General features: G+C 52.3%; 2 protein-coding genes across 4 annotated transcripts; both read right to left on the reverse strand.

Annotated features, from left to right (window-relative positions):
* Positions 1–850: 850 nt before the first annotated feature.
* SSTR3 (somatostatin receptor 3) lies at positions 851–8,062 on the reverse strand. 3 transcript variants are annotated; one of them, XM_075429576.1, is made up of 3 exons: positions 7,938–8,062; positions 6,817–6,950; positions 851–3,667 (listed from the first exon to the last, which is right to left on the reverse strand). In XM_075429576.1, the coding sequence occupies exon 3, from the start codon at positions 3,610–3,612 to the stop codon at positions 2,407–2,409; it is 1,206 nt and encodes a 401-aa protein (XP_075285691.1). In that variant the 5' UTR covers positions 3,613–3,667; positions 6,817–6,950; positions 7,938–8,062; the 3' UTR covers positions 851–2,406. The 3 variants fall into 3 exon arrangements, with proteins under 3 accessions (XP_075285691.1, XP_075285690.1, XP_075285692.1); XM_075429575.1 differs by lacking the exons at positions 6,817–6,950; positions 7,938–8,062 and adding an exon at positions 6,985–7,224; XM_075429577.1 differs by lacking the exon at positions 7,938–8,062 and having other exon boundaries at positions 6,817–6,968.
* Positions 8,063–9,915: 1,853 nt separating this feature from the next.
* On the reverse strand, positions 9,916–19,821 carry RAC2 (Rac family small GTPase 2). Its single transcript, XM_009937775.2, has 7 exons — positions 19,668–19,821; positions 16,572–16,643; positions 15,127–15,244; positions 13,180–13,242; positions 12,311–12,470; positions 10,909–11,043; positions 9,916–10,169 (listed from the first exon to the last, which is right to left on the reverse strand). The coding sequence occupies exons 1-6, from the start codon at positions 19,700–19,702 to the stop codon at positions 10,913–10,915; spliced, it is 579 nt and encodes a 192-aa protein (XP_009936077.1). The 5' UTR covers positions 19,703–19,821; the 3' UTR covers positions 9,916–10,169; positions 10,909–10,912.
* Between the last annotated feature and the right edge of the window lie 238 nt (positions 19,822–20,059).

Below are 20,059 nucleotides of genomic sequence, written 5' to 3' on the forward strand. Positions count from 1 at the left end.
CTGGTAGCTCAGATCCTGGGGGTGAGCCTACGGGCATGGAGAGCTTGGCACCAGCATCCCAGGCTCAGAGAGGAAATGAGGATGGAGGATTCATAGGGACAATCTTTCTTTGTCAGGGAGGTGACAGGTGTACCAGTGGCTGAAAGCACAGATGACTGTCTTGCTTGGTCACATTTGCAGTCCCTTTCCACCCTTCCTCTGCTCTCTGGCCTGGCTAGGACATGTCTCCTCACCAGATGCTCTGCAACAGTGCTTTTCTGAACTGGGGTGCCCTGCACTGCAGTTCTCCTCATACCTGCCAGGCCTTCACTTCTTCTCATGTTGCCTTTGGGTGACCTTATCTCTTGCATCCTCGTAAAGTAGTTCTGTTGCCATCATCCTCAGCTGCTGCAACTTCTTCTGCTTCCCAGCCCCTTTGTCTCCTGTCCCAGCACACCTGACCCCATGCCATCCTTTCATATCTCATCCTTTCTCTCAAGTGATCTTTGAAACATTTTTCCATCACCCAAGGAGCTCTTGTCACTGACCTTCCACAGAGTGCCTCCTCCAACATCTCCTAACCTCAGGGAGGTATGTTGCCTTCTGGTGGGTCCCTCCTTCCCATTTCTCAAAATTATTTGTGGGGAAAAGTGCCCAGATACAACCAAGGGCTCTGGTATGAGAGCCTTCTTGGTGGCTGTAGCTTAGCAACAGCATTCATGGAGAAGTTCAAGGTGTGGGGACAGACATTTAGCAGCGCCTGCAGGAAAGAAGCCAAAGTCGAGAGAGAGACCTTCATCCCACCCACCCTCATACACTGCTGCTCCTCTAGCCTGCACATTCAGGCAGGCCCACCCACAGCTTCCCTCCTACGACCAACGCACAGAAGTAAGCACTCATCCAGTGCTCACAGAAACACACATGCTCTCACACTCTTACCCAAGCATTCACATGTATGCACACATTTCCATACATACTTGCGTGCCTACACAACCATATCTATGCTTGAACATCCCGTAATTACATAAACACACTTCCTCATCTGTCCTTGTATACACTTCTACACACGCATGTCCCCTTGTGCGCATTTGTACACATTTATACACATCTCACAGCCACAGACAGATTAGCATCAGGGCCAAACCCATGCACATCTCCCACTAGCAGTGACTCCTCGATCCCTGGTCCTGTTCATCCATTCTCATACACGTACAGTCCAGCGATCAAACTTTTGCATACAATCACCTTTGTGCACCCGCAGACACATCATTTCTTCTCCATCCTGAGCCAAATACTCTACCATTTCCCACAAGATGAGTCAGTTCCTAGTATTGCCCAGAATCCTGCAACCGTAGCTCTCACACACTGGAGATCCCCTGACCTCCCTCTGCTTTCTGCCCTCATCCTGTACTGATACATGCCTTGACCTCCTGTACCAGCCAAATGTTACTCCATACAGAGATCAACTTATCTCAAAGAAGTCATGTATTCTCAGGAGAGCCAAATCTATAGCTCCCTCCTCCTCTTAAGACACAGAATGGTTCTGCTCAGTTGACCTTTAAAGTCCAAAGGCTTTTTTGTTTATTTACAACAAGGCTTAGGGAGAAGAAGAGGGAAAGGGCATCTCAGCTTTTAAGAAACCCTGCTTCCAACCCGTGACTCCTTGTCTTCTTCTTTACCCTTGTTACACCTTCCACCAGGGTGCAGATGGACCAGGAAAACCCTGAAGAATGAGAGATTCAGGAAAGAAATATCCCATTTGCTCTTCCAGGTAAGTCTCATCATCCTGCCCAGAGTCCATGAGAGCCCTGGAAAGAAAGAGGAGGCTTTGTGCAGTCAGAGTGGTCTCCAGCCACGGCCAGCATGGGTAGGAAAGTTGTCCCCAAGACTTATTGGAGAGCTACAGAAGAGTCAGCCATTCATGCAACTAGCTGGTATGTATTCACTGCATACATGTTTTCTTCCTGTTTTTCTTATAGGGTAAACCACTCCTCATGTATACAAGAAGATAATCAAGGCACTGGGATGCCTATTCATTGTATATGGCATTTGAGGACTTCCTTGAGGTGCCACAGTCAGATGGCAGCTGATGCCCTTCACAGGTGGGTGATCTGAGGACGGATCATGCAATTGAAGGCTGACTTCGCTCTCTCCTTACTGTCAGTGCCCATCACCTCTTCAGCTCTCCCTGGATGCAGTCCTTCCTTTACCTGGTACCACACAAACCTCAGATGTCCCTTCCAAAGCCAAGAACAATGCCTTGCTTTTTCCACAAGTTCATGGAGAGTCCTCTTCATCTTTAAGCAGGGTCTTGGACTTTAATATTCCCTTATATCAATGTCTCCCATTGCCTTTGAGGTGGAAAAGCGCAGAGGATGAAAGGGATCCCATGTCCCATTGTCTCTTTCCCCTGCACCATCCCTTTCATCATAAATAACTGACACGCAACTTGTTGCTCTTTTTGCATCCCATGGGCTCCTCAGGGAGTGGTTTTTGCTCATTGTTTTCTCCTTCTCCACTGCTTAGAGGGTGCTCCTGCCTGTCATTACCATTCTGGGTGATCTTGCTGATCTCACCCTCTTCCCCTTCATCATCACTCTTCTCTGGGGGGCATGCTGGCACCTCCTGGCTCTGGACTCGGCGGGACGGCCTGAGGATGGCCCTCCGGAAGCCCTGCTTGAAGCGGTAGGAGAGGAAGCCATAGATAATAGGATTGGCACAGCTGTTGGCATATGGCAGCACCACCACAAGGAAGTAGACACCAAAGAGGGACGGCTCCTCTGGCAGTGGGCAGACAACATTGATTATGTTGAGGACATAGAAGGGGAGCCAGCAAAGGACGAAGACAGCCACAACAGCCACCACCATGCGGGTCACTCTACGCTCTGAAAGCTTGTGCTTGGAGGACAGAGCCCTCACCCGCCTTCCAGAGGAACGAACCTTCACAACGATAAGAAGATAGCAGAGACAAATCACCAGCAGTGGCCCAAAGAAGCCCAAGGTGGCAGTGTAAACGATGAAGCCAGCTCTCCACACCGAGGCAGGCTCTGGCCACTGGATGTGGCATGTGCTCATCCCTAAAGGGACATCTGAGAAGACAACCACGGGCATCACCACTATGGAAGACAGCACCCACACAGTTGCACTCACAGCCTTGGCGACTCGTGCTGTCCGCCATTTGGAGGACTTCCCTGGGTGGACCACAGCCAGGTAGCGATCAACACTCATCACTGTCAGGCAGAAGATGCTGGTGAACTGGTTGATGGCATCCACGGCCATCACCAGGCGGCACATGAAAGAGCCAAATGGCCAGTAGGACAGGGCATTTTGTGCAGCCAGGAATGGCAGGCCCAGCATGAAGAGCTCATCAGCTAGTGCCAGGTTCAGGATGTAGACATTGGTCACTGACTCGCTCACAGAGTGCCGTAGAACCACGTAAATGACCAGAGAATTCCCAGCCAGCCCCACCACGCAGACAATGATGTAGACCAAGGGGATGAGGACACCACTGACAACCACACCAGGGCTGGCAGTGGTGGAGCCGTTGGGGGTGGTGAAGCCTGCCCAGCTGCCAGAGGCATTCCCCTCCTCTGACACTGTCGGCGTGGGGAGGCTGAAAGCAGAAGTGTCCATAGCAGAGCCAGGGAAGAGGATGGGGGGTGATGTCCTTGCAGGATCAGTTAGCAATCTAGAGGTGAAAGGAGGAGAAAAAACCCATTGATACTGGGGACATGACAGCTGAACAAGCCACAGATAAAATAAACATATTAACAGTGTGTAGGTATAGACAGGTATGGGAAGTCAAGATGAGTCTGTGGATGCTGGCACCCGCTGGAAGATGTAGGACAATACTGACCCCATGTAGAGCTGGGAGGCACAGTGGGCGTGGAGGGACAAACAGGGACATGGCTCAATCCAGGCCAGTGGATCCTCTCTCCTACAGAAAGATCCTCTGGGGGAAGAACCACAGTCTAGGAGAGTGACAGGGATATTTCTCATTTTCTGCTAATGGCTCCAGTACTGAGGACATAGTGGGGCCAGACTCTTTTCAGTGGGGCCCAGTGACAGGACAAGGGGCAACGGGCACAAACAGAAGCATAGGAAATTCCGTCTGGACATGAGGAAGAACTTCTTCCCTTCTAGGGTGACAGAGCACTGGAACAGGCTGCCCAGGGAGGTTGTGGAGTCTCCTTCTCTGGAGATCTTCAAGACCCGCCTGGACAAGGTCCTGTGCAGCCTGCTGTAGGTGACCCTGCTTCGGTAGGGGGGTTGGACTAGATGACCCACAGAGGTCCCTTCCAAACCCTACCATTCTGTGATTCTGTGATAGTCACCAGGGGCCTCATTTGCATTTATGAGTGGCAGGTGCCTTATGAACAAAAGAGGGAGGAGCATCCAGTGGCAAAGTGCCATTCCAACTCTTGTTCCCCAATTCACTGAGTATTCTCCTGCTTGCTGAAGCTCTTTTGGGCCTGGCCAGGTTATCATGGGGTTGTTAGCCCCGCTAGCAGAAACTAAAGCACTGCCACTCAATCCAAGTCAAGAGGCTGAGCTCAGCACTGGAGCCAGAGGGTAGCTGGTTTGTATCATGCCAGTTTGAGAGTAAAGGAAGAGCCAGATTATTTTTGGTACACCAAGAGGGATCAGTCCAGATCTCTCTTATCTCTTTCTCTCTTGTATTTTCTCTCTCTCTTTCTGCACCCTGCAACACACTGCTGATGGAAGAGGCTCTGCCTGTCCCAGCTGTTTGCAACGCCAAAGCAGTGTCCCAGCCCTCCTAATCTGAGGTGCCCAATTGCCCTTCACATCAAGGTTTGGCATGGAAACAGCACTCAGCTCACTCAGAGAGAGCCTTGAACAAACAAGCTCTCCACTCTCCACCAGCTCTCTGCTGACACTGGGTGAGAAGCTGCAGGGAGAGAAGAGACAGAGAAGGGAAGGATGTGCCTTTTGTCTTTTGCCAGGGCTCCAGATATGCGAGATACAGAGCCTAGCATGTACTCCAGACCAGAGACACCCTGGAAAACCTTATTCAGGGGATATTTATGATGCTTTCATGATCACCCAGGCTCTGGCAAAATCTTCCGGAACAGTGGACTGGCAGGGTCTCTCTCGATGAACTAGCTCCTTGGAAGTGAGGACAACTTGGTAGAAGAGAACAGGGACCCTGAGGCTCACCTTTACCTATCCCAACAAATCTCTTAGGGCTCTGAAGCTTCTTTGCTATTCAAATAAAAACTAGAGATCTCAAAGGAAAGGACTCCCAATATTAGCTACTTTCAGGAGGCCAAAAATGCTCCAGAGACTTTCTTCCCAGATGGGATTCTCTGTAGCATTGCAACTTTGTTCACACGTCTTGATACTACAGCTTTTGTTCTTTTTTGTAGATGTCTTTCAAGTTCTGGAAACCTTAGGGGAGACCTGAGCTTTGGATGGATTCCTTGGATATCAGATAGGCAAACCCAACAAATTCCACAGATGTGTCGAATCTTATGCTGAAAGAACCTCATCTGATAAGTCCCATAAAAACGCAATTGGGCGACTATGTCTTAAGGCCATTTCTACAAGCTACTGCATAGATGTTTCCTGCTATACTTAAATGAGCTTTGAAGGACTGGAATTGTTTAGACTTTCTTTATTTGCAGATGCCTCGGGCTATGACACACTGTCCTGACAGAAGCACATCTCTTGGGGTTCTGCAGTACTAGGTTGTCCCACACATTATGAGTGGCTGCAATGAATGGGCAGAGTATGAAGTGACTTGAAACTCTATTTCTAAGCTCGAGGAGCTTTCCTCTGGTATTTTTCTTCCAGTGCTGCCCAGTGATGCAAATCATGTGTTGGAGGAAAAGGGAGGGCAGTGGCTGCTCAAGGGCCAAAGATCCCTGCAAACGGCGACAGAGACCAGAACAGTACGTTCATTAAAAGATGGTGCTCTAAAAGGTGGGGACATAGTTAGGAATCCCTTTGGACTTTCCTTCTGCATTCAAAGGAATTTAAAAAAAAACTCATTTGGAGACAGAGCCCTACAAATATCAAATATGGACAGGGACACTCGTTCTGGGGCTGAAAATCATTTGGGGAAGTGTCTGGGGTCTGGACCTCAAAGCTGATTGCTCAGGCTGTGGTTTAACAATACAAGAGACCCAGCTTCAGGGCTCCAATAACCCGATCAAAAACACTAAGGCACACAACACAAAGCACTGATTCCCTACAAACTCCTTCTCCTGCTCAGACAGCTGCAGTGGAGAGACTTTGTCTTTAAGCAGGCATGGTCTCTCTGTGCCATTCTAACTTTGTCAAGTATCATCTGCCAGCTCAAACGCTGTGTCACACATGCTGGCTAGTTTGACAGAACAACCAGTGGACACCAGTGCCTCATCTGGGTTGGATCCACTCTGCTGGATGCTTTGGCACAGGTAGGAATGGATGAGGAACCTTGGCCTCACACTGACAGTGTGTTGGCATCTGCTTAGGGTGTGTCCCTGATGTGGATAACACCTGTGGCAAGAGGTTCGGGATCCTCTAACAGGTGCTGCCAGAATACACCTGGTCCATACATCTAGGAGCAGGAAGGAGGCAGAGAGGTAGGAAGAGACAGTAAATTGGTGCTACTGCTTCCTTTAGGAAAAAATAAAAAAAAAATCTTTTTCTGCATTGAATGAGAGGAGGAGGTGGATGCTAAAAACTGAGCCTAGACCTGGTTACAAAACAGGAATAGGAGCTGGGAGGGACCACAGAGTCCAATAACGTGCAGCCCCTCTTGCCACCCTCCCTCCCCTCCCGTCCACCCTGTTTCCCAGGGCCCTGCTCCAGCTCAGGACTCCTCTGCCCTACCTCGGGGCCGCGCTCTCTGGTAAGGACCAGGCTGGGCTGGCGAAGCTGGGGGTCCCGCGGTGGGGGGTTGGCAGGTTTCCTTCTCTGGGACTGCAGAGGTAACTTCTGCGTGGAGTCCTTCCCGCGGGAGACAGCTGGGAAGAGCGGGCAGAGCCGCCTGGTACTTACGCGTCGCTGGGATGCGCATTTTCCTCTGCTTCGCCGGGAGAATCCGTGTCATGTTTTTCCCCTTCCCCTTTCTTAAAGCAGTTGAGCAGAGCGGTCTCGGAGGGGGCGGGGGGGGGGGGAGCGAGTCCCACCAGGCACTATCGGAGAGGCAAGTCCTCCTTCCCGGACCTGCCCATCGCCCCCTCCGCGACCGGCGTGGGGCTGGGCCCCGCTCCCGCGGGCGGCCGGCCGGCCGGGCTGGGGCCCCCCCCCCCGGGCTCCCCTCGCCGGGGGACGGGTGGCGGCTACCGGTGGGAGCCAGGCACGGGAACACGGGCGGGAGGAGGGGGGGAGGAGGAAGGGATGGGCGGTGGGGCAGGGGAACCGAGAGGAGCGGGGATGGAGGATAAAGGGGGGAAGGGATGCAGGAGAGGAGCAAGGGGAGAGGGGGAGTGCGGAGGAGGGGAGGATGGAGGAATGAAGAGTGCGGTAAAAGAAGCTGGGGACAGTGGAGGGGAGAGGGAGAGGAGGAATAGAGGGATGCAGGGAGCAGCTGTGCGGTGGGAGAGTGGCGTGGCGGGGCGGGGGGGGGGAACTCGACTCGGCTCCCCTAGGCGGGGGGAGCTGTGGCAGTGCAAAGCGCCCTGCGAATGCCCACGGGCACGCAGGAGAGGGGCTCCCTGCTCCGATGATCTTGCGGGCAGGACCGGTGATGCTCAGAGCCGCAGCCACACGGCAGAGCCTGCTGGCTGGCAAGATGCTCGGGCACCGGGGTGGACGGTGAGCACGCAGACCCTTCTCCCTGCTATTCCGCCCTTCGAGCACCTCCAGGTGGATGGAGATGAGGGCAGATGGGCAAACAGGGGGGGCTGTCTGTTTCAACTCTCTCCCTGCCGTGGCTCCATCCACAATCTCACATCTTTTGCGCCTTCTTTGGGAAAAAGCTCCAGTTCAACAGCCCCAAATTATCTTACCAGATTTCATCTCTGCTGCAAGGAGTGGACCCAGAAGAAATGGGACAGGGCAAGAAATGAAGCTCCTTTGTGTGAGCAGTTCTCCCCGGAAGGAATTTTCCCATTCCATTCCCTGCACAAAGTGCTTCCCTATAGTCTTCATGCCCTGCCCTGCAGCCAACAGCAGTGACTCCTTGTGCTGTGCAGTCACCCAGCTCTTCACATTTGGCACTGCTGTAACAGGCATTTAAGCTCCTAGGGCATATTCTGGGGAAGGAATGGCATGGGCAGCACCCAGTGGCTGTCTTTGTCATGGCAGGGCAGGTATTATCTGCAGCACCATGCAGAGAGCCCCCGAGCTCCTGTCTTGGAAGAAACAGAGCCGCCCAACAGCAGAGCTCTGCCCAGCCCATCTACCCCTTGCAGGACTTATTAGCATAAACACAGTCACAGGATCAGAACTTCCAGGTCTTCAGCTCTCTTTCTCAATGCTCACAGTCCTGCCCTGTTCTCTGCCCCAGCTCCAGTGGGGTTGTGCAAACTCCTAGAGCTGTGTTGGAAGCAGAGCTCAGCCCGCATCCCTCCACAGGTAGGCAGATACATGAATTCTATTTCATGCACATGGTGAACCTCCCCTCTCCGCGTTGCTGTACTTGACAAGGGACAGAGAATACTGAGAAGGTGAAAGCCAGGGCTTGAAAACTGGAGAGGAAGTAATAACCCCCTGGGAATTGGTTTGAGTGATGTGTAGGATGTTTAAGGGAGGCTACATCCCAGTCTCAAGGGCTTTGTGCCCCCTGCCCTTCCACCAGAGACTTCATTTCTGCTCTTCTAGACTAACATTGACACAATTTACGTTACCTTTAGATGGGGCTTGGGTAATTCATCCGGCAGCCCGTGTGCAGTGCAGATATTTGTGGAACTCGCTGCCACAGGATGTCCTCCAGGGTTTCTCTGGACGTTATCAGTGGATAATGCGTCACATCACTGAATTAACTTCCTTGCTCAGATCCAACCATGAATTGAATCTGCAGAAACTTCTCTGGCAGCAGGGTACCTTCAGGGGCTTCACTGTGGCGTGTTGTTTCTGACACAACCCAATGCACCTCCTCAGTGCAGGAGGCAGCCTTTGAAACCCAGAAGTGGTGCCGCATCGGGGACCGGTGTGCTGGCTCAACTCCACAGTTTCCCTGTGCCCTCCTAGGACTGCAGGATTTTGCAGTGCCAATCGTTGCACCCCGAGCCCTCCTCTCTCCCCCAAGCAGTGGCAGCAGCAACCACCCCAACCACCCTGTAACTCTCCTTATTCTCAAGTCCCCGCAATGCATCAGGAAGGCAGGTGCTCACAGCTGCTAGATCCATAGCACCGCTGGGACCACTCTCTTCAGCTTAATTTTAGCGACTTGGAGGCAATTTGTCTGGACTGATGACTCATTCCTCGCTCTTTCTTTTTTTTTTTTTTCTCCCCTGCCCTCCCCCTTCCTGTTCTCTCTCTGCCTGTGCCTGGCAGTGAGTGAGTGCTGGTACCGGTATGACTGCCTGTGACGTGAGCTTAGGAGCATTAATGCTTTGGTGAAAGGGTGTCTCCAGCAACTTGCAGGGGCAGCCCCCATGGAGAGGAGCCCGGCTGTCCCCTCCCAAAGCCTGCATCTCATCCTCTGCGTGCCTCGGAGGGGAGACAACCTTTCCTTTGAACACATGGAGGCTGAGAAGATGAAGGGCAAAAGCCAAGGTGTAATCACCCTGCTGCCTTTGGCCAGCACACAATATTTGCACTTTACTGAGGAATGCAGGGGGCTCAGCTGAGAACTTAGCAACTCGGTGCACGAATCAGGCCTCCTTTCTTCATCCTATAGTGGTCAGGGCTCCCTGGCACCAAGCTCAGCATGGTGCTGCCAAAGAAGGGCCACGGCTGGCAGGTGCCTCCACCCCAGCCGTCCCATTGCTCGCTTTCGGGGCTGTGTGCCCCCGAGGTGCAACACATCACGGACACGGCAAGAACGTACGGTCTGTTTATTGGGTCTTACTCACTACGTTGTAACCTCAGAGGTTGGTGAGGAAGAGAAGGGGCAGCTGGGGTGGGGCAAGTGTGGAGAAGTAGTGCAAAGAGACAAACCAGTGCTACAGACCCACAACAGTCTTTCAAGCCGGCAGAAGTAAAAAGCGCAGTGACAAGGTACTGAGCTCCGGGATGCTGGAGCCATCACTTTCCTGCGTGCTGGGCAGAGCCTGGCGTCAGGATGGGGACTTGATCTGCAGCCAAAAACATGACAGACCTCGTGAAACCAGCTCGGCTGTTTTCCTCCTCTCCCTCCCCTGCCCTGGTTGTGGTGGGAGAGCAAAGGGGCAGGGTCTCAGTTAAAAAGCTCACGCTCCTGTTTCTCCTCAGGCTCTGGCCAGTTTTACCTCTCATCCTGAAGACCCTCTCCTCCCACTGCTGCCTTGAGTTGAAGGGGAAGGACGGGTGAGGACAATATGAGGAGTAAAGGAGTCCTGGGGGAGAAGCTGCTGTCTGCCAATGAAGAGCAGCACAAAAACCCCCTTTAGGTGAGCAGGGCCTGGTAAGGGGAAGGGCCATTGGGCAACTGCCACGAATAAGGAACAGCTTTTTTTTTTCTCCTATAGGCAAAGGCTGCTCTTCACAGCTCTCACAGCAGGTCATCCCCAGGGCAGCTTGGACCCAGTTCCCTCTGTGGCAGAAGGTGACAGATAGTTCTTCTTTGTGAGGGTACAGGTGGAAAATCCTGGGCCACCCCGCACCAGGAGATGCGGGCAAACCTGCCCGTTGGCAGGCAGCAAGGAGGGGGAACTGGTTCAGGGGTCCATGTGCTCCCTCACACCTTGTCCTGTCCTTTCCCCAAGCAGGACTGCTCTCTCTCTGAGGGTGACCCACCCCACCAGGCATAGCAGGTCATAGGAACCCAGTGGCCCTGACCTTTCAGGAGCAGGAAAGGGCCACTGGTGTCACTCCCAGGGATCCTTTCAGACTTACTCGCTTAGAGGAGGCTGCATACTCGTTTCTTTGTCCGGGTGGGCTGCGGACAGAGGACTGCTCGGATGGCCTCGTCAAACACCGTCTTGAGGCCACGCTGCGTCAAAGCTGAGCATTCAAGGTATTTCACGGAGTCTGTTGAGAGGAAAGCAGGTGCTGTAATGGGGAGGGAGGGAACTGGGGTAGGCTGTGGGGGTACCCAGGAGTGTGCTGTGAAGTGTCCTCAGAAGAGAAGCACGCAGGAGGAATACCAGAGATGGTGTCAAGCAGGAAGACATGCATGTGCCTGTGTCACCAGCACGTTTCAGGCTCCCATCACCTCACAGCCACAACACCCTCCTCCCTCAATGCCCATTTTACAGTGTTCTGAGGCACAAACACACCAGCTAAACACTCCCTGAGTTGCGTCTTGAGATGAGATCTCAAGTCTCCTCAGGCTTTGAGTGTCAAGCACCTCTGGTGGCATCTCAAATCATGTGACACCTCCCTTTTGGGACTCTGTACCCCCAAATTCTCAGCGACCTTGTGCTGAAGAGCAAGACATCTGGATCTTGGCTGAGTTAAATAAACACAGCTCAGCTGATCAAAGCCATTAAGCATTGTCAGGACACACTTTGCTCACTCAGGCAGTCTTGAATTCAAGGCAAAGCACAGCAGCTTACAAGACCATGGTTTGTCTATTCTCCACCCTTGTAGCCAGAGCAGAGACATCATGTGAGGCTGCCTACGTTATCCTGGTGGTACACCCTCTTCTCTGAATTCCTGGTTGAAAACTTCTCCCTCAAGCTGTGTTTCCCACCCTCTCTGCTGCCTGTTCATTCTGCATCTGGGAAGGGAGATTACCTGGAACAGGCATTTATGCTTGTCCCGAAACAGAGGAGGGGGCTGATGCCCCTGAGATGAGTGGTGGGGTGAGACACACATCCCCGGGGTTGCGTATGTAAACCCCGGTAGTCAGAGGCAGGGACAGGAAGCTGCAGTTGCAACTCTTCCTGAGAGATGTCAGAAAACTCAACCTTCCGCCCCTTTCCGGATGTGGAGGAGAGGCGTCTGCCCACAGAGCAGCTGCAGCTTTCACAGAAAAATATTGGCCCAGACAGAAATAGCAGAGTAAAAGGGGAGGGGAAGGTACAAATGTGTATTTGTGCGTGTGTGTGTGGAGGGTGGTGGCCAGAGAGGCAGAAAACAGAGACTTGAGGGGCTGAGGCTTCCTCAAGGAGCAGATCTCCTTCCTGAGACTCCTGAAGTGCATTTTGTCCTGTGAACTTTGATGTGTCTCCCTGTGTCCCTCAGAGATACCACTGCGAGATACCTCTAAGGAAGCCTCATTAGGTTGAGGGGAAGACCTTATCCTATGCCTCTTGCCTTTCTCTAGGTCCAAGATGTTGTCCCAAGCACATACCAATTTCCTTGGCCAGAGCAAGGCCCTGAGGATATGTAATGGGGGACAGCTTCTTCTCCTTCAGCTTCTCGATGGTGTCCTTGTCATCACGAAGATCCAGCTTTGTGCCCACAAGGATGATGGGCGTGCTAGGGCAGTGGTGCCGCACCTCGGGGAACCACTAACAAGGGAGCAAAATGGTGAAGATATGAGAAGTCACACGTATGGGCATGCACAAGGGAAACAAAGAGGCACCTCTGAAAAAATGTCAGCAAGATAGCTAACACCCTGTCCTTCCTCACAGCCCTTCCATCCAGTGTTTGGCACTATAGCCCAGCCCTGACCAGCCCCTGTTACTGGGTCCACAGGCAAAATCCCTGATATGGAGTTCAAATTATGTTAAGCAAAAGCACAAGCTGCTCTCCACCCTTCACGGCTCCTTGAAACCCAGGTAGGAACCTGAAAGTGGTAGGAAGGAAATACTATGTTGTTCTCCTCTCCATCCATCTCTTCCTTCTTCCCTCACTTCCAGTCCAAAGGCTGTGGGTACCTGCTTCTCATACCCTATGGACTGGTCCTGCGTGTCTGTGCTGTGACAGTCTTGGTTGAAAGATGCCATCAGAAAATAATCCTATGACCTCACAGCTCAATAGCTCAGCAAGATGAATACTAGCTCTTTAATTGGGTTGGACACCTTCTTTGAGATGACCCAGAAAAGATATCTGAAGGAGGAAGATATTTTAGTTCCAGCTGACTGACACAAAAAAGATATTCTCTTTCTGATTCTAGATGTCCTATTAGCAGTCTCCACCCACAGTCACTCTCTTTGCAAGGCCACCACCAATCTCACCCACCTCAGCCCCTGACGCACTAGGATACTTCTGTCTCACCTTAGCACGGACATTTTCATAAGATGCTGGGCTGACAAGGGAGAAACAGATCAGGAAGACGTCCTGTAGGCATACAACCATGGTGCAGAGTTAGGATGAGAGCATGGGATTGCATGACAGGAGGCAGGGAGGGGAGAGAAGAGCTGGGTGGGCAGCATGCTAGAGAAAGCTGTCCCTCAGAACGTAACACAGTGCTAACTGCTGCTAATTGCCTCTAGAGGAGACAAGGGTATTTGCTCCCCTGACTCATGGTAACTATAGCCACCATTATCAGAAGAGCCAAATGTTGAACTATGAGGATGGGGTTTTTGCGGTAGGCACACTCATCCTCATGGGAAACAGCCTGACAGTGTCCTGCTCATTTCTTGCAGAGCACCAGACAGCTTTCAGGCCAGAATAATTCTGCTTGCCGCTGACACAGAGCTAGGCTCAGCCTAAGAACTGCACATGTAGGACGTAAATGAGGCAGAGGCTTGGTTATCTGCATAAGCAATTCTCCTGGGCATGGCAGAATTTAGACTTCCAAAAAAACCAAACCAAACCAAACCAAACCAAACCAAACCAAACCAAACCAGCTCTTCAAGGTTATTTTTATTTCATCCAACTTCACCTGGCTGAAACAAGAGTGTCAAGCCCAATCTATGCTTTTGCATACTTCTACAACTGTCAGAGGCAAGGACCTTGGAGTCCATCCAAGTACCCTGAGAACAGTTCCCCCACCTATCTGGAACATCTCCCCTGCGAGGAGAGGCTGAGGGAGCTGGGCTTGTTCAGCCTGAAGAAGAGAAGGCTGCGAGGGGACCTAATAAATGCTTATAAATATCTGAAGGGTGGGTGTCAGGAGGATGGGGCCAAGCTCTTTTCAGTGGGGCCCAGCGACAGGACAAGGGGCAATGGGCACAAACGGAAGCATAGGAAGTTCCGTCTGGACATGAGGAAGAACTTCTTCCCTCTGAGGGTGATGGAGCACTGGAACAGGCTGCCCAGGGAGGTTGTGGAGTCTCCTTCTCTGGAGATATTCAAGACCCACCTGGACAAGGTCCTGTACAGCCTGCTGTAGGTGACCCTGCTTTGGCAGGGGAGTTGGACTAGATGACCCACAGAGGTCCCTTCTAACCCCGACCATTCTGTGATTCTGTGATTCTGTGATCTTTGGGATGTGTCCCAGGGTGGGTGCAAGCATGTCGTTGAGAAATGCGCTTGCTTGCACAGACTGCTGAAGGAGCCTATGCGAGCAGCTTACAGCAGGTGTCTGTCTTTTAGGTGGCTGAACCTAGCTGAAACAAGTAGTGCCCTCAATCCCTAGCCCTTTTGGTTGTAATGGCAACCTGCCTTAAGGCAGCAGGAACTTTCTGAGCTTGCCAAAAAGCTGCTTGAAACAACGTCCTCCAGGAGAGGTGATCTTGAAACCCTGAAATCACACTGTCAACATGGTGAAAAACTGGTTAACAAAGTATCTGAGGAGAGGCATCCATTTGCTCTGTTAGAGACTTGGGTGTAGATGAGGCATCAGCAAATCAAACGCATGTATGCACACATCAGAACTCTTTTAAAAGGCAGATGCCAGAATAGTGGCGTTCACAGAAATGTGACAAGCTTGTAAATTCCCTGAGCCACTTTAGAGGGAGGTTTTTTCACCAGGGCTGTGTAAGACATCTGTCTCACACTGAAATCAGTGTCAGCTGGACTCATAGTGTCGTTGAAGATCTCAGTTTTCTTGCTAAGTTAACCCAGTAATAAAGTTTTGATAAAGGTCCAAAATACCCTTCAATGTCTTTTACCTTTAGGGTTTCAAGGCACTTGTGTATCAACAGAGGTATTCCCAGAAAAAGGTAGAGAGATGGCAACAGTCTTGTCACTGTGTTATGGCAAATGTTGATTTTTGCAGGGGGGCGGAGGCGTAAATGAGGGAGAAAGAAGGGAGGAGGGTCATGGAGCGTCACCCACCGTCTGCGGGTAAGAGAGCGGCCTCAGCCTGTCATAATCCTCTTGTCCAGCAGTGTCCCATAGCCCCAGATTTACAGGCTTGCTGTCAACCATCACGTTGGCAGAATAGTTATCGAACCTGAAATGCAAAGACATAGGCCATGGCTCAGACAGGAGCAGAGGGAGCTCTTTTAGGGGTTAGGTGGAGTTCACTACGTGCACCCCAGAGCAAAGGGTAGTGATTCCTCTTCTCAGCTCACATGAGTGGTTCTGGTTTCCTGTGAACCTCTATCTTACGGACTTCCCACTCCGCATCAACCTCCTCCCCTTCACCCAGCTGTCCTGGACATGTGCCTGACTGTAGCTCCACCTTTGCCACTGCGCATGCAGATCCATAAACCCTTCAGTTTCCCACTACTTTCCCCAATATCCTTCACACAGCTGCGTCTGCTTTAGCCAAGCCCCTGTCTTTTTTTTGTGCTCTAAAACTCAGCTTTCTTCTTAAAAGTGAAGAAGAAGAGCCCATGCCTCTGTAGCTCCCCCAGACCCCTGCAGTCCTCAGCACCCCTGCTGGAACTGAAGCCAATAAGCCAAGGTGTGTCCCCTTACTCTTTGACAACCCAGCATGAAATATCTGAGAACAGAAGTCAGTATTGCATGCTTGGGGGCAAAGACTTTGTGGTAAAAAAGGCTGTGAGGCTCTGAGGTTTTCCTGTACCTCTCCTTCCCAAGGAATCTGAACCTGAGCTGGCGGTCTGACACACTGTGCCTAACTCCTTTTTCCACCTCAGGGAGCGTGTAGTTGTATTAGACACCTCAGTGATGGTGTAGTGTGAATATGTGTGGTGTGCATGCCCAGAGATATCCCAATGCACTGTGGGGACACAAATGCATCTGACCACTCATACTAAAGCAGCTCTAAGCTTGCTCCTTATCCCAACAGTCTGCAGGTCTATCCCAGCCTCATGCCTGCATCTCCTGGATTGCACAGTGCTTCTACTGTGGCATTGAGCTGAATCCTGTGCTCTTATCGTCAGGGTTATCAGTGCCTGCTCCAACAACTGTGGGTGCCTGTGACTAGGAAGGAACCGGGAACCCCTGTTCAGCCAACGGCCTTCTTTTGGGTCTGCCCCAGATTTTGTAGTGGTGCCTGGCTGTTTTGCCAGCAGACCCCATCTACTGTTTGTAAACTTAGCAGGCAGATAGACCCTTGGGTTGGTTTGTGTCTCCCAAATATCCCATTTATACCAGGGTTAAAACCTCATAAATAAGGCCACTTGTGCTTCTGGGGAAAGGTGACAGATCCAAAGCGTAGGGGCACCTTTGCTGGTTTGGCAGCCTTTCCTCTCCTGGCATGGAGATTGTGACTCTGCATTCAGATTGCAGAACAGGGGGTTTCTGCACCTGTTTGCATCCTGCTTTCCATGCCTCCCACCCACCCCAGGACCTGTTTATGCACTACTCACACAGTGGGGATGTATTCTCCTGGGAAGGCATTGGTGGTGTAGCTGATAAGGAGACAGGTTTTCCCCACAGCTCTGGAAAGAGAAAGAAACAACAGCAGGAAGTCATGGTAGTGCGGGAAGTCTTGCTAGGTGGGATGAGGATGGGAGAAATCCTTCCACACCTCTAAGCTAGCCCTGTCAGGAGACCCCTGAAAGCAGAAATACATTTGCAGGACCAGAGAGCGCATAACAGTAGGTTAGACAACCGGCAGGAAGAAAGACAGGATGTCACCCAGAAATGTTTGTTTTCCTTGAGCGCGATGACTTGTTTTTACAGTCTGGTACAGAGATCACTCAGCTAAACGGCATCCACTCTGAGATGGCGGTGAGAGCCCATCTTCCAGTGCGTGCACAGTGTTGTGCGCTCACAGCCATGGTAGGTGTATCGACTCGGTGCGGGAGTGCCAGGATGAAGCTGCCCAGCCGGCTACAGCCACCGAAAGCAGGCACTCCTGCCTGCTCCTGCAGGCACTGTGGCCAGGGGCTGACAGCAGCTCTTCTTGACTCAGCCACAACACCTTCTAGTCTTGCCTAGCTGCGGTCAGCTGCAGCATCGCCCAGCGAGAGCTGCAAGCAGCCAGCAAGGTGCCTCTCCCTGTGGCTGATGGAGGCTGCTGGGGGTGTTTCTGAGCTAGAAGCTGGTGCTTCCTCCCTCCCCAGCCTCCCCCACACCCATGCTGCAGCAGGGTGGAGAGTGAATAATCCAGGGTAGCAGCACAGTCCAGACTGGGTGAGAGCACTGGGGTGAGGGAGGTGGGAAAGGAGACAGTCAGGCTATTAAGGGGAGGAGAAGGTGTTATGGGCAAGGTGAAGTCTGTGGTAAGGGAAAGAAGAAGAGGGGAGAAACTGGAAGAAGTTAAAGCAGCCAGGACAGGTGTGGAAAGCAGAATCCTTCTCTGTCTGTTTCTCAGTTCTGTGTGGACTGGGAAAGTCTGGCTGTTTTTCAGCTACAGCATGTGTAAAACGGAGGTGGTGAGAGCAACCTGCCTCCTCAGCCTGTGAGCCAGGCACAGGCTGAGGGAGAGGTCTTTCCTCAGGGAAAGGTTTGAGTCCTGCTGTGGGGGATGCTCTGACCATCTCAGTTGTACCTGCGAAGTCGCCTGTTGCAGAGCTGCAGCCCTGCCTTTTCGTGTGTCCTTGACAGGCAGAGCTGGCATCTTGGTCCTGGTCACGAGGCACCTGCCTCAGTCACTGCAGTGTGGGGCAGCTGAGGAGGAAACTGAGCTCTCTGGCATGCTCTGACACTTGTTTCTTCCTTCTGCCACCTCCCTTTCTTAGATCCTCCTCTCTGAGTCCCTCCTCTTTCCCCAGCTCCCTTGCTTCCCTCTTATCACACAGATATTGAGGGAGGGCCATGGAGGCTTCCTGAAGCTCTACAGGGAATTGCTCAGGAGATCTACAGGGCTGGGGGGCGCGTGGGTGTCAGCAGTGGGAGGGGGGTGGTTCTTAATTAGCATGGTTGAACAGAGAGAAGCACAAAGGGTTAGTGGAGGAGTGAAGGTTACAGCAAAACTATTGAGAGATGAGGTGAGGTTAACATCACCTACAGGTTCCTGGGACTCAACTCAGGGAGTGTTAAGAAGTCAGCAATGTGTGATGGAGAGGGCTGTGGGGCCAGAACAGCTGTGGGGGGACATGAGGAGCTTAGGGGAGCAAGAGCAGAAGGTCCTGTAGTCAGTAAGGTTGAGTCAAGGGAGGGTAACACGGCTGGTATGGCTGGGAGGCAAGCAAAGGGCGGTGAGCTGAGAGCTCAGAGCGATGAGGGGATGACTGGGCCGCTGTTGTGTTGCGAGATGGTGAGAGGGGAGGTACAGTGTGCAGAGAAGCAAAATGACGGGACGGAAGACATTTAAGAGGAGTTGTGGTAAGAGGGGTTGAGAGTAGGACGTGTCGCTGGGTTAGCCATGATACGAGGGGAATGCTGCCTGGAGGGATGGCTACAGAGTTGGTGCGAAGTGTGAGGGGGAAACTGGGGGCTTAACAAGGCAACAGATAAATGTCCGGTGGAAGTGTTCATCCACCTCTAGATTGCAGCCTTCAGGGGACTTTTCTTAGAGGTAACGGTGTTTATTTGTGGCTCTGTCCCTCCTTGTCCCTTCTCCCTGTCCCCTTGCCCCAGCCACTGAGAATATGTCTAACGTGTACTGTTATGTTTGCAGACGTCTTCTTCCCCAGGCAAGTTTTGAAGGAGGAAGTGACTGTGGGGAGCAGGGCTGCTGCAAATGTCTCTTCATCTGCTACCTGATAGCTGCCCCAGATAACAGTCTAGCCAGCTCCTAGCTGGGAAATGAATTAACCTTCTCCATGCCAAATGTGGACTCTCCTCCTCTTCCTTCTCTGCATCTACTCGTCCCACAGGGCAAGAAGAGGCCCTGATCACCCCATCCCTCCTTTCCCCAGCAGTACAGACGGCTTCACTTATTGATGGCTTAGATCAGGCCCTTTCCAGGGATCACGGGACATGGGGAGTGGTGCCATCATGAAGGCTGTGTTACCTCCCACTCCCAAAGTGGCATATACTTGTGCCTATCTCAGTGGAAAGAACTCCTTCTCCTTGTGCCCGCAGAAACCCCCTGCCAAACAGTCTCCTCCATGCCCCAGTACAGAGATAATGTGCCAGGAAAAGCTGAACACAGCAATACTGACGGACATCTCATCAGGACCACAGTGCCGTACCCTCTCTCAGTCAGCCCATGAGCAGATGGCTTTCAAGGAGCCACTCACCTGCGGGAGACTGTTTGCACCTCTTCGTTTTTAAACCTGACTCCTGCCTACAGGTTGAATCTGGCAGCAACACCACCACCTCCTGTGCGTGGGACAGACCTGCTCCACTTCCTGTGCCCCTTTTGCAGATGTCCTTCAAAATGCCCTCTTCCACGCCCTCCCCAGAGGAAGGTCCCTTGCCCTGGGGAGGGAAGAGTGAGCAAGAGAGGGAACGCAGTCTGCAGGAGGTCAGAAGCAAAGCTGGAGAAGTTTCACCAAGCAGCCACCTTCTTTCTTGCCCCTTGTCACCACCTCTCCCTCCCAACATCCACAACAAACCAGTGGGGTACCTACCCGTCTCCCACCACGACACACTTGATGGCTTGCATGTCTCTGGACCTGTGGCAGAGGAGAGCACCCTGGGCAAAGGAAAGTCAGGCCAAGGCAAACAGCGGGGAGAGACAGGCAAGTTTGGGTGCCAGCCCTTGTGCTGCAGTGAGCGGCAGGTTGCAGGGAGGAAGGAAGTAGAAGAGGGAACTTTACTTGACGATCACCCTCCGGTTCCTCCTCCCATCCCACCGCAGCAGCAGCTCTGTGGCCGAGGCCGTTAACTGAAGGCGGGGCATGTGTGACTTCATGGTTGGGACAATGACTGCTCTAATATTTTTTTTCTACCCTCGTGTCTCACCCACTCCCTTCCCACCCCATCCCAGCAAACATCTGGGGGCACCAAACTGCTTTTACGG

The sequence above is a fragment of the Opisthocomus hoazin genome, chromosome 8, assembly GCF_030867145.1.
Source record: "Opisthocomus hoazin isolate bOpiHoa1 chromosome 8, bOpiHoa1.hap1, whole genome shotgun sequence".
NCBI lineage: Eukaryota > Metazoa > Chordata > Aves > Opisthocomiformes > Opisthocomidae > Opisthocomus > Opisthocomus hoazin.

Bases quoted from the DNA above. Each gene is read 5' to 3' on its own strand.
- SSTR3 (XM_075429576.1), bottom strand. From the start codon at position 3,612: ATGGACACTTCTGCTTTCAGCCTCCCCACGCCGACAGTGTCAGAGGAG.
- RAC2 (XM_009937775.2), bottom strand. From the start codon at position 19,702: ATGCAAGCCATCAAGTGTGTCGTGGTGGGAGACGG. The intron at 13,243-15,126 runs GTGGGTGACGCT...GTATGCCTACAG, and splicing joins CGCTCTCTTACCCGCAGACG to GACGTCTTCCTGATCTGTTT. The intron at 11,044-12,310 runs GTATGTGCTTGG...TCCTCTCAACAG, and splicing joins TGCTCTGGCCAAGGAAATTG to ACTCCGTGAAATACCTTGAA.